At 40.8% G+C, this 12,848-nt stretch overlaps 1 protein-coding gene across 7 annotated transcripts in view; it reads left to right on the forward strand.

The window, feature by feature from the left end:
- The window catches only part of fto (FTO alpha-ketoglutarate dependent dioxygenase), a 439,188-nt gene that overhangs the window by 109,923 nt on the left and 316,417 nt on the right, over positions 1-12,848 (forward strand). For all 7 annotated transcript variants that reach the window (XM_078210887.1, XM_078210889.1, XM_078210888.1 and 4 more), the window contains 2 exons: positions 1,083-1,162; positions 7,976-8,119. In XM_078210887.1, coding sequence (XP_078067013.1) covers positions 1,083-1,162; positions 7,976-8,119 — 224 coding nt within the window. The remainder of the gene's footprint in view (positions 1-1,082; positions 1,163-7,975; positions 8,120-12,848) is intronic.

Here is a 12,848-nt window from a genome sequence, read left to right on the forward strand (position 1 = left end):
GTCACATGTATTAGTATACAGTGAAAAGTATTGTTTCCTGCGCGCTATACAAAGCATACCAATCATAGAGAAGGAAACGCGAGAGTGCCGAATGTAGTGTTACAGTTATAGCTAGGGTGTAGAGAAAGATTAACATAATGCAAGGTAGGTCCATTCAAAAGTCTGACAGCAGCAGGGAAGAAGCTATTCTTGAGTCGCTTGGTACGTGGCCTCAGACTTTTGTATCTCTTTCCCAACGGAAGAAGGTAGAAGAGAGAATGTCCGGGGTGCGTGGGGTCCTTAATTATGCTGGCTGTTTTGCTGAGGCAGTGGGAAGTGTAGACAGAGTCAATAGATGGGAGGCTGGTTTGCATGATGGATTGGGCTACATTCATGACCTCTTTTGTAGTTCCTTGCGGTCTTGGGCAGAGCAGGAGCCATACCAAGCTGTGATACAACCAGAAGGAATGCTTTCTATGGTGCAACTGTAAAAGGTGGTGAGAGTCGTAGCTGACATGCCAAATTTCCTTGGCCTTCTGAGAAAGTAGAGGTGTTGGTGGGCTTTCTTAACTATAGTGTCGGCATGGGGAGATCAGGACAGGATGTTGGTGATCTGGGCACCTAAAATCTTGAAGCTTTCGACCATTTCTACTTCGTCCCTGTTGATGTGGACAGGGACATGTTTTCCACTATGCTTCCTGAAGTCGATGACCACTTCCTTTGTTTTGTTGACATTGAGGAAGAGTTTATTGTCATTACACCAGTTCACCAGATTCTCTCATTCCTGTACTCTGTCTCGTCATTGTTTGAGATCCAACCCACGACCATTCTGTATATCTAAGCATCTCTTTTATTTTTCAAAAATATATTTAATTTTAACTATCTCTCCCAGATTGCTTTCAGTTTTATATTGATTTTCTTCAAGACTTATCCTATAGATTCTGGTGTATATATTTTTTTGTTAATCTTGAAGTGTGACTTTCTCTTGCATGATTGGTTGTCGTGTACACTGAAAAGTAATTTTCTATCTTCAAAGATTAAATTTCATTTTTAATATTTTTATGTGGATTAAATTATGATTGTGCCTCATAATCTGTTCTTAGATGATCTTAATACGACCCATCAACATTGTGTGCTCTCTGGAATGCAGCCACGCTTCAGCTCCACCCACAGGGTGGCAGAGGTAAGATTTGATGTTTTAAAAAATCTTGCTTTTTTTTTTCTCTGTGAAATGAAATCTTTTGACCAGGTAGCACAATTGCCAAACTGCTGTGCTAAATGAATCTTAAAATTTCCATCTGCAGTTTGAAGTTATAATGTCTTTTTTTTTCCCCTTCTGAACCCTTTTGACCAAATACCCGAGAAAGCTGAAAATGGAATCAAAATTGTTTTTGATAGTTTGCTTGTTCAAGATTAAATCAAAATACTTCACCTACATTATAAATGTTTCTTCAAACATATTGCACGATGAAACTTGACCAACCATAGGTTTTGTTAAATATCTTTTGACAAATCTTTCATTTTTTTTTGAAAGTTATGAAATATGGAGTTGGAAGATCAGAGATACAAGTATTCCTGATGAACTTTTAGCATGTTTCAAATAGGATTTCCTTTATATGTATGGCAATTTGGTTTGTATTACTTTTGATGTGTAATAGCTAGAACTAAATGGTTAGGTTATAACCGTGGGTGCTTTATGGGCCAGGTGCTTGAGATACTTAAAGAATGTCTTAATTCTGAAGCCTGAGCCACTTTGATTGATAGGCCATATAAAAATTTGATTGACGGGCTGTCCATGAATTTTAAACAGTGGTGAGCAGCCCACTCAAGTGAATACCAAGATTTCCTATCGGCCTGATGCCTACTTAAAGTGAGGTGAGCTTATATTTGCTTGATCTTCTTACACTCAACTGAAAATCAAGGGACGGTTGACTGTTAAACTCCAGCATAAAGGAAGAAAAATCAAAGAAACTTTGTATGTGGTCCACAATCAAGAATGTTCACTGTTTCGTCAAAAAACTTGCACAGATCAGCAATTGAATGATAAAGTTGATGAAAAGCTAGCAAGGTAAGTAAAATCAACAGAATTCAGGACAAAATTCCTGAAACTATTCAGAGGTGTAGCGAAGTTGACAGCATCTACTGCACCGCACTGGGACCAGATGTAAAACCAATGTGCTTGTTCACCCCATGGAAGGTTTCACATGCATTCTTACAAAATGTGAAACACGGAATTGAGTCAGTGCTGCATCAGGAAGTTATCTCATCTATTTATTTATTATTGTCACTATTAACACTGCAATGAAGTTACCGTGAAAATCCCCTAGTCGCCATACTCCAGTGCCTGTTCGGGTACACTGAAGGAGAATTTAGCATGGCCAATGCACCTAGCCAGCACATCTTTCGGACTGTGGGAGGAAGCTGGAGAACGCAGAGGAAACCTACGCGGACACAGGGAGACATGCAAACTCCTCACAGACAGCGACCCAAGCCGGGAATTGAACCCGGGTCCCTGGCACTGTGAGGCAGCAGTGCCAGCATGCTGTCATCCATCATCAAACCCACAAATTGGTATTTATGCATGGTTCCTGTACCAGAACCATATGGCTCATTATGTATCTGTGTTGACCTCACACAGTTAAACAAGGTAGTGGATAGTGAGCTTTACCCAATGGCATCTGTGGATAAGAGTCTGGCAAAGCTAGTTAAGAGTACCAGTTTTACAAAGTTGGATGCAAACAATGGCTGCTGGTCTGGAGATTTGTACAAGGAATCCAAACTACTGATTACATTCATTAAGTTCTTTAGAAGATATTCCTTTGGAATCATCCTGATTCACGGGTGCACCACACTGGGGCATAATGCAAGAGTGAGAGCAGTATTGCCATGCTTGGAAGAAGCAGGGCCGACATGCAACAATAATTGTGAGTTCTCATGATCAACTAATATATTTTTGGGTAATATAGTTCAAGGCTGATCCCTGAAAGACCAAGCAAGATTTTCCACTTCCCATAATAGTTCGGAGTGCCAATGCTTCATGGGGATGGTCAAGCAGATAGGGAAGTTCTTCTCAAATCTGGCACATGTGAATGAACCACTAGGGCAATTGCTTACGTAAAACCAAGCATGATGTTGGGGAGAACATTAAAAATCTTGTTCCACAATATATAGAACGTACTTCTCACCAGACATATTGGCACACACTGACTCAGAACTGCTCATAATATTTGCTGCAGATACATTAATGATTATTCTAGGAGCTGTAGTTTTCTAATTCCAGAAAGGGTGGAACATGCGGGCCAGTATATTATGAATCTTGGTCATTGACTGATATGGAACAAAGATATGCTGCATTCAATGGCAATTTAAGATGAGGAACGTCCCAAGCCATTAGGAGGCTACATTACACGATGGAAGATGTCCTTACTGTAGCGGTGTACTACCAATGTTATCATGTACAGATATATCTTCACTATGGAGTTGTTGAAAGTGAAATCAAGTAGGTTATTTCCTGATGAATATGACTATGATGTGGAGATGCCGGCGTTGGACTTGGGTATGCACAGTAAGAAGTCTCACAATACCAGGTTAAAGTCCAACAGGTTTATTTGGTAGCACAAGCCACAAGCTTTCAGAGCGCTGCTCCTTCATCAGTTGAGTGGGAGTCCTGTTCACAAACAGGGCATATAAAGACACAAACTCAATTTACAAAATAATGGTTGGAATGTCAGTCTTCCAAAGACAATTGTTTTATGTGACTTCAGGTTTCATAATTATTTTTCTGGTGCCTAGCTCACAAATGATCGAATTTCATAACATGCTAATGTTATGAATCCGCAACCTTTTTGTCACTGGTGCAACACCATAATCACTTGGCAAGTAATCTAACTATTTATCAGTTTAACAGATTGCCAACTGGAACCTGTATTGGTCAGTGTTGAGATTTATCGGGTTTTTGTGGGAATTTCAACTGAGGGGATTTTGTATGTTCACATTTATGCAGAAAGTTTTGGATTCTTCTGCTGTTTTAAAACCTTGAACATTACTTTATTTGCATTTTTACACTTTGTAATTAATTTGCTGAGGAGTGACACCATGCTGGTTTGATACCCCATTTTAGTAATGGCTTAATGACTTGCTATGCACTCTGGAAATCGTAACCCCGAGCCTGTTTCTTCTGTTGTTTTTAAATCTCTTCCAACTACCAAAGCTTTTATATGAGATCATGCAGTGCAGAGCCTCTTGCATCATAAGCAACATGAGTTAAAAGACAAAACTTAATAATGCAGTGCAGATAGTATTTATTGTGGCAACTTATAAATAATGGCTGGGATTTTGTTGCATTTTTTTTTGGATAATGTTGCAAACCATAGGACAAATTTGTGCCTTTAAAGGAGTCATCCAACCCTCAACATTGTGTGACTGTCTTCAATACACTTCTGTTGTTTGCATATTATGTGAAGTCATTTAATCTTTATAGAATTTTACAGTATAGAAGGAAGCCATTTAACTCATTGCACCTGTGTTGGCTTCCTGAAAGTAATATCCATGTAGTCCATTTTCCTTGCCCTTTCCAAACACATTTTAAATGTGTTTTCTTTTGCAAATATTGATCTACTTCCCTCTTAAGAGCATTTTTTGCATCCTACTGCTTTTGGAAGGGTTTTCCAAGCCCTGTTCAACCTAGACCTGCGTTTCAACCTTAACATTCCATTCATCATGAGACTATTTGCTTCTGCATCTGCATCTTAAGAGGCAATTTTAACATGGAAGTGCAGGTTGTGGTTAAATTCCCAAAAGTAGAAGCATGTCTGGAAGTTGATCCCAATCTACTGACTTCGGCTTTAACTCCGATGGGACAGGTGGACAGCCAACCTACTCCCAGAAGGCACTTCATTGAAGGAAAGATATCTTTCAGATGGGAATTGACCCAGAATAGGAAAATTAGGAAAGGTGACTGGATGCATTGCTAAAATAAATTTGTTTTAAGAAGACTTTATGGAGTGAAGGGAAGAGGAGTGGAGGTGTTTAAGGAAGCCATTCCAGTCAGCGGAATCAAAATCTTTCATTTTGGAGTGAAGGGAAAAGGGGATTCATGAAGGCTGAAGATTGAAGGGTATGGGAAGGAATGTAAAGCTGTTGAGATCGGGTGAGTTAAAAGCATGAAGAAATTTGTAGAAGAGGTCAGAGATTGTCTTGGAGAACACTGATGATTGTGTCACTGTAGTACATGATAAGGTTTAGATGATTTGGAGTGTATGAAGGGAGGAAGTGAGAGGATGATGAGCAGAGCATTGGAGGTATCAAATTTAAAGATGGCAACGGAGGTGGATAAGAATTTTTGTGGGGAGTTGGATGTGAAATTTGTTATAGAAGTAAGTATTTTTGGTGATGACTAGAGTGTGAGGGTTGCAACTTGACTCAGCATCATTGAGGATGCCAAAGCTTCAAACAACTTTAATTTCTGAGTGAATGGCCAGCAACGTAAATGGAAAGTGTGGCAAGACAGAAAATTATGATGGAGGCTGAAATGATGCTTGGTCTCAATTTTCAGTTAGAGAAAATTTATATTCATATGGTTAGCACTGCTACCTCACAGTGCCAGGGACCCAGGTTCGATTGCCAGCTTGGGTCACTATCTGTGTGGAGTTTGCACATTCTCTCCGTGTCTGGGTTTCCTCTAGGTAATCTGGTTTCCTCCCACAGCCCGAAGATGTGCGGGTTAGGTGGATTGGCCATGCAAAATTGCCAGTTAGTGTCAGGGGGACTAGCTAGGGCAAATGCATGGGTTTATGGGGATAGGGCCTGGGTGGGATTGTGGTTGATGCAGACCCGATGGGCCGAATGGCCTCCTTCTGCACTGTAGGATTTTATGTACGATTTAATGTCAGATTTGCAAGCAGGAAACATTTCATAACATAATGGTTATATGTTTAATAGAATTCAGCTATGCATCTCAGTACATGAACAAAGAAGTTTGTAAAATAATGTGGTAGAAATGTTTCAACCTGAACAGTTTTAATGTTTATGATTAAACAGAACAAATGTGTGCATCCGATACCTGAATTATGAAAACATTAGAGTTAATATTCTGATTTTATTCCTGAAGATATTTCATGTCTTCTAAATTTTGGTTCTCTGTAATATTTTTTTGATTTGATTTATTATTGTCATATGTATTAGTATACAGTGAAAAGTATTGTTTCTTGCACGCTGTACAGACAAAGCATACAGTACATAGGGAAGGAAAAGAGAGTGTGTTGAATGTAGTGTTACAGTTATAGCTAGGGTGTAGAGAAAGATCAACTTAATGTGAGGTCGGTCCATTCAGAAGTTTGATGGCAGTAGGGAAGGAGCTGTTTTTGAGTCGGTTGGTACGTGTCCTCAGACTATTGTATCTTTTTCCTGATGGAAGAAGGTGGAAGAAAGTATGTCTGGGGTGCGTGGGGTCCTTCATTATGCTGGCTGCTTTTCCGAGGCAGTGGGATGAGTAGGCAGTGTCGATGGATGGGAGGCTGGTTTGAGTGATGGACTAGGCTTCGTTCACGAACCTTAGTAGTTTATTGCAGTCTTGGACAGAGCAGGAGCCATACCAAGCTGTGATACAACTGGAAAGACTGCTTTCTATAGTGCATCTGTTGAAATTGGTGAGAGTTGTAGCAGACATACCAAACTTCCTTAGTCTCCTGAGAATGCAGAGGTGTTGGTGGGCTTTCTTAAGTATAGCTTTGGCATGAAGGGACCAGACAGATTGTTGGTGATCTGGACACCTAAAACTTGAAGCTCTCTACTTTGTCCCCATTGACAGGGGCATGTCCTCCACTATGCTTCCTGAGGTCGATGACTATCTCTTTCATTTTGTTGACGTTACGGGAGAGATTGTCATTGCACCAGTTCACCAGATTCTCTATCTGTTTCCTGTACTGTCTTTCATCATTGTTTGAGATCCGACCTACAACGGTGGTGCCGTCAGCAAACTTGAAAATCGAGTTGGAGGGGAATTTGGCCACACAGTCATAGGTGTATAAGGAGTATAGTAGGGGGCTGAGGACACAGCCTTGTGGTTTACCGGTGTTGAGGATGATCGTGGAGGAGGTGTTGTTTCCTATCATTACTGACTGCGTTCTGTGGGTTAGGAAGTCTAGGATCCAGTTGCAGAGGGAGCAGCTGAGCCCCTGGCTACTAAGTTTGGAGTTGAGTCTCATAGGAATAATGATGTTAAAGGCTGAGTTGTTGCCTGAGTAGGAGTCTGACATAGGTGTCTTTGTTATCTAGGTGTTCCAGGATTGAGTATAGTCCAGGGAAATGGCATCGGCTATGAACCTGTTGTGGTGATAGGCGAACTGCAGTGGATCCAGGCAGTCTGGGAGGCAGGAATTGATTTGTGCCATGACTGACCTTTTTGAAGCACTTCATAATGATGGATGTCAGAGCCACTGGACGATAGTCATTAAGGCACACTGCCTGCCCTTTCTTTAGTACAGGGATGATGGTCGTCTTCTTGAAGCAGGTAGGGACCTCAGATTGGTGCAAAGAGAGGTTGAAGATGTCTGCGAATACCTCCGCCAGCTTTTCCGCGCAGGACCTGAGTTACTCGTCCAGGTACTCCATCTGGGCCAGTTGCTTTCCGTGGGTTGACTTTTGAGAAGGCTGCTCTGATGTCAGCAATGGTGACCTTGGATACAGGTTTCGCCCAACCTTCCAGGATGGAGGGCGCACTCTTGCTGACTTCTTGCTCCAAACAAGCATAGAATGCGTTGAGATCATCGGGGAGAGGTGCATTGGAGCCAATGATTTTTACCATGATTTATGCATATATGATTTATTTTGTACAAACAATGATTCTACTGCATATAATCCAATTTGAAATCAGTTGAAACAAAATAACCGAATGACAATAAATTACTTTGTTTTTTAATTTCACAGACCCCCAGTAGTTTGCATGTATGTGACTATAGTACCCAGGTAATATTCAATCAAATTATGTATTTTACAGTGTTCAAGTGGTACATTGGACTATATTTTTAGACGGTGTGATGTAGCCATGAGGAACCTACGAAAGGATCCATTGTTGGGCATTCCCTCCCTGATTTCGTTGGAACCTACTTATGTGAGACAAACAGAAGAGATTCACAATGAGGTAAAAACAGTTCACTGTGTATTGATTTAATATTTTCATGATTATATGACTGTAAGTCAGATAATTCAGAAAAAAAACATGTGTTTAGTCTATAAGACAAAGTTATTTTACTGTTGGATGTAAATCCAGAGCATAAAGTAATGTTAAGTTATGATGGATTCTGAGAGTTAAAATCTGCATTGTGTCAGATACTGAAGTCAGGTTGTTTATCTGGAAGTGGATGAAGTGTTAAAAATGGCTAATAAACTTCCAAAACAGCAACCCTGATCTTAATGAGGGTGGAAGCGCTGTGTGCAGGGGCCAGTGCATGTGGCAATATGCCTGACCATGCTCTTAAATTCAAGCCTGTCAGCTTTTGCTTCTATGATTTGGTTTATTTAGACTTTCAGAAGGCTTTTGACATTGTGTCACGTAGCAGATTGCTATGTCAAATTAAAGTGCATGGGAATGCAGGTAGTGTGTTGAGATGGATAGAAAGCTGGTTAGCAGATAGAAAGCAAAGAGTTGGCACAATTGGATCTTTTTCCAATTGGCAGGCAGTGACTAGTGAGATACCGCAGGGATCTGTGCTAGGACCCAACTGTTCACATTATATATTAATGATTTGGATGAAGGAATTAAATGTATTATCTCAAATTTGCAGATCATATAAAGTTGGGTGGGACGGTGAGCTGTGAAGGGGATGCTTCAGTGCGAGTTGGACAGACTGAGTGAGTGGGCATATGCATGGCAGATGCAGAATAATATGGACAATTGTGAGGTTATCCACATCGGTAGCAAAAGTAGGAAGGAAGATTATTATTTGAATGGGTGTAAATTGGGAGAGGTGGATACTCAGCAAGACCTTGGTGTCCTCATACATCAGTTGCTAAAAGTAAGAGTGAGGGTACAGTAGGCAGTAAAGAAGGCAATTGTACGTTGGCCTTCATAGCAAGAGGATTTGCGTATAGGAATCAGGATGTTTTACTGCAATTGTGTAGGACGTCGGTGAGGCCACACCTGGAGTATTGTGTGCATTTTTGGTGTCCTTATGAGGAAGGATGTTCTTGTTATAGAGGGAATGCAGCAGAGGTTTACCAGGCTGATTCCTGGGATGGCAGGACTGTCATATGAGGAGAGACTAAGTCGGTTAGGATTGTATTCATTGAAGTTTAGAAGAGTGAGAGGGGATCTCATAGAAATTTATAAAATTCTAACAGTGTTATAGACAAGGTAGATTCGGAAAGAATGTTCCCGATGGTGGAAGAGTCCAGAACTAGGGGGTTGTAGTTTGAGGATAAGGGGTAAACCTTTTAGGACTGAGGTGAGGAGAAATTTCGTCACCCAGAGAGTTGTGAATCTGTGGAATTCACTACCACAGAAAGTAGTTGAGGCCAAAACATTGTGTGATTTCAAGAAGGAATTAGATATAACAGTTGAGGTTAAAGGTATCAAGGGATATGGGGAAAAGGCAAGACACAGGGTATTGAATTCTATCATAATGAATGGCAGAGCGTCCTCGAAGAGCCAAATGGCCTACCCCAGCTTCTATTTTTTGTGTATGTTTCTATGTAACTCTTATTTAAAATTTGGTTTTGGAAGTGGGAATGGGGTTTTGGGGTTGCAGACACGGCTGGGAACTTGAGGTGACAGCCTTGGCAAGAATGAGCTGAAGAGTCTGAGGCTCCAAAAGGATTTTTAAAAACATCAAATCACAAAATTTGCTTTGGCTTCTTGTGCCCACAACCCAGGTTGTCTCTCAAGACTTGACTAGTGGTACCAGGATTAAGCTGGGCTTTGTCGACCTCCAGTTAAAATTGCTTGCAATTCCAAATGGTATCATTGAGCATGAATTTTATATTGTAATTTGGCCCCCACTTTCCTGGGACAAGAGTTCCTGTTCCAATGCAAAAAATAATTGGAAGTTAAAATGACAACAGGCATAAATGATTCAGGAAGGTGTGGTTGGTGGCACAGTGGTTAGCACTGCTGCCTTGCGGCACCAGGAATTCGGGTTCGACTTCCGACTTGGTCAACGTCTGTGCGGAGTCTGCAAATTTTCCCCGTGTCTGCGTGGGTTTCCTCTGGGTGCTCCGGTTTCCTCCCACAATCCGAAAGACATGCTGGTTAGGTGCATTGGCCATGCTAAAATCTCCCTCAGTATACCCGAACAAGTGCTGAAGTGTGGCAACTACGGAATATTCACAGTTACTTCATTGCAGTGCTAATGTAAGCTTATGGATGATATTGGAATAGTGGAGGTTAGATGGGCTTTTGATTGGTTTCACAGGTCGGCGCAACATCGAGGGCCGAAGGGCCTGTACTGCGCTGTAATGTGCTATGTTCTATCTTCTATTTGTGTCACTCATAAATAAACTTAAATTTAAGTTCCCAAACTCAATTTCAGTACCTCCACATGCACCATTCCCAACAGGTGGGCAGGGTTAAAATTAGGATTAATGCATTTTAAATACTGTCTACCAAGGTAATTAAGATGAAGCTATCTGCATGTGAAATTTTTCAATAAATGGCAGATACATTTTACTGCCGACCCTTTTTTAATCTCTTTGCTATAAAAGCTCTTCTATTACTATTGAGACTTCTGATGCTAGTCTAAAACCTAATGAAACTCTAGTATAATAATTATTGCTGGGAATATGGATATTACGATGTAATTCTGATATTACACCACTGATTTGTGAAGACTGTTTGGCTATTCTGTATGTCAAAGTCACTTTGAGTACCGTGTCCTTTGTGGTATGATAGCTTTCTCTGATGGAGTCAAGGGCAATCTTTACATAATACCATGGCAGAGTAGAGATTTGTTCATATTTGTTGGAGCTATTGCAGCACTGAGTACCTTCAGTGCACTGGATTGTCTCAAGGTCTGGAAAACTGTGAAGGAACAAAAAATGATTATGTGAAGGGAGCAAGGGCCACTGTCATCGTTGCTTGCAATCAAATAGCACAAGTTTTGCAGAGAAGTTAGTAATTGTCATAGCTAACAATGAACTACCCTGCTGACTGATGTCTCCTGTGAGGACATTTTTTTCTCTGTGCCCGAGACACAACAATGATAAAATGACAGTATTTTTGAACAACTGTGAAGCCAAATAATATTGCTGTCTAAAGTGTTCGAATCTGAACTGCACACTTACGACTGTTCAAATCATGAACATTTTTTATATATTGCTCTCTCTAACTTGAATTGGAGTTGGTCCTTGGACAGTGGTTAGAAATATGACAGAGTGCAGACTTGCACTGAAAGGTCACCACTTATTTCTGCAGTGTTGGAAATGACAGATTGGGCTTTTGGCTGCAGGTTACCCAGGAGAGTCGCATTTTTTGATTCTTGATTTATTGACTTGGTGGCTAACTAGGATTGTCTTAAGTATATTTTTCTTGACTTTACAATGTGCCTTGCTGATGGGTTTTGCACAGAAAGCTCTTAGTGTATGTGAGTGAGCATTCAAATTTTGCAAGCTGAATCAATTACCTGGCCAACCTTGAGATAGTTGCAGCAAGGCATACTAACACACTATTACAGAATGAATTAAGTTATCAGTTCAGCTAGCAGGTGATTGTGTGGTCAGTAATAAGTCACACTAAAATATATGATCTGGCAGGCTTGATTGATTGGTGGGCCTCTGAGCCAGCTGGACCATGCTTGCTGGTCTGAACCAACCTACTGCTCTGGGGTATAACTAGGAGCACGCTAGGTATTGATTTGTTACTCATCAGATACCACCTTGTGGTCCTCTGAAAATTGATTGAGTTTAGTCTGTGAGCACTGCAATGTAGCAAAAGCTCAGTTGCTTAAATTGAAAAGGGTTAGTGTAGTTTGACTCTGGGGTCGCTGTAGAGAATATTGGTCTGCAAACAGTCACAGCAAGGGTAATGTATGATTCAGCATGTCAGAATAGAATGCCGATACAGTTGATAGTTTGCCAGGTACAAAGGAAATTAAATATGGATTACCTGGGCAGGTGGCCTTCATTCACCAGCATTTATAAATAATTTACTCAGCAGGTCATGCGCACTAAATGCCAAGCACTCTTGTAGCTGACCTTCGATATTTAGTCCTGACCAAGAGCCTGAGCTTCTGCCTTTAATCAGTGATTATTTCTGTGTGCAAGCTAGTGGGGGTGTTTAGAAAAGGATGTTGCATTTTACAATTCATCTTGAGAGCTCCAACAGTGTGAGTAGCATTTACTGTGTATTTGTATGCATCTTCAGTAACAAGCATGCCTGCTTGCAGCCTGGCATCTGTAATCCAGCATGCCACACAGTTGCATAGCAAGTAGACAACCCTTTGAAAATTGGAAACTAATGCCAAAATAGTTCAGTCACATTTCAAATGATTTCAACAACCTCTATGCTTCAATCATTAGCCTTTCAAGGAATGTTGGAACATTTCATGTAGGCAATGGTTAACTTCAGAATACGATGTGATGACAGGTGGAAATGCAAGTCACAGTTACTGCTACTAAACTGATCCACCAGCATGTGGAGAATCAAATTCCTTTACTGTCAAGTTACCAATCTCGACCATTTATCTAAGCAGTAAGTATATATGTATGTGTGTCATATGCCTTCAGGTCATCTACAGAGAGTGTTTACTTGCATACCAGAATTGACAGAAAGCTGTTCAATCTTGCTCGTCTGAGTTTCAAGGCAGAGGTGAGGCAAGACCTCATCAGAGCGTTGTTACACGCTGACAATGCTGCACCAGCATTCCATTTGGGTGTTA

This window comes from Mustelus asterias, chromosome 4, assembly GCF_964213995.1.
Source record: "Mustelus asterias chromosome 4, sMusAst1.hap1.1, whole genome shotgun sequence".
NCBI classification, from domain to species: Eukaryota; Metazoa; Chordata; class Chondrichthyes; order Carcharhiniformes; family Triakidae; genus Mustelus; species Mustelus asterias.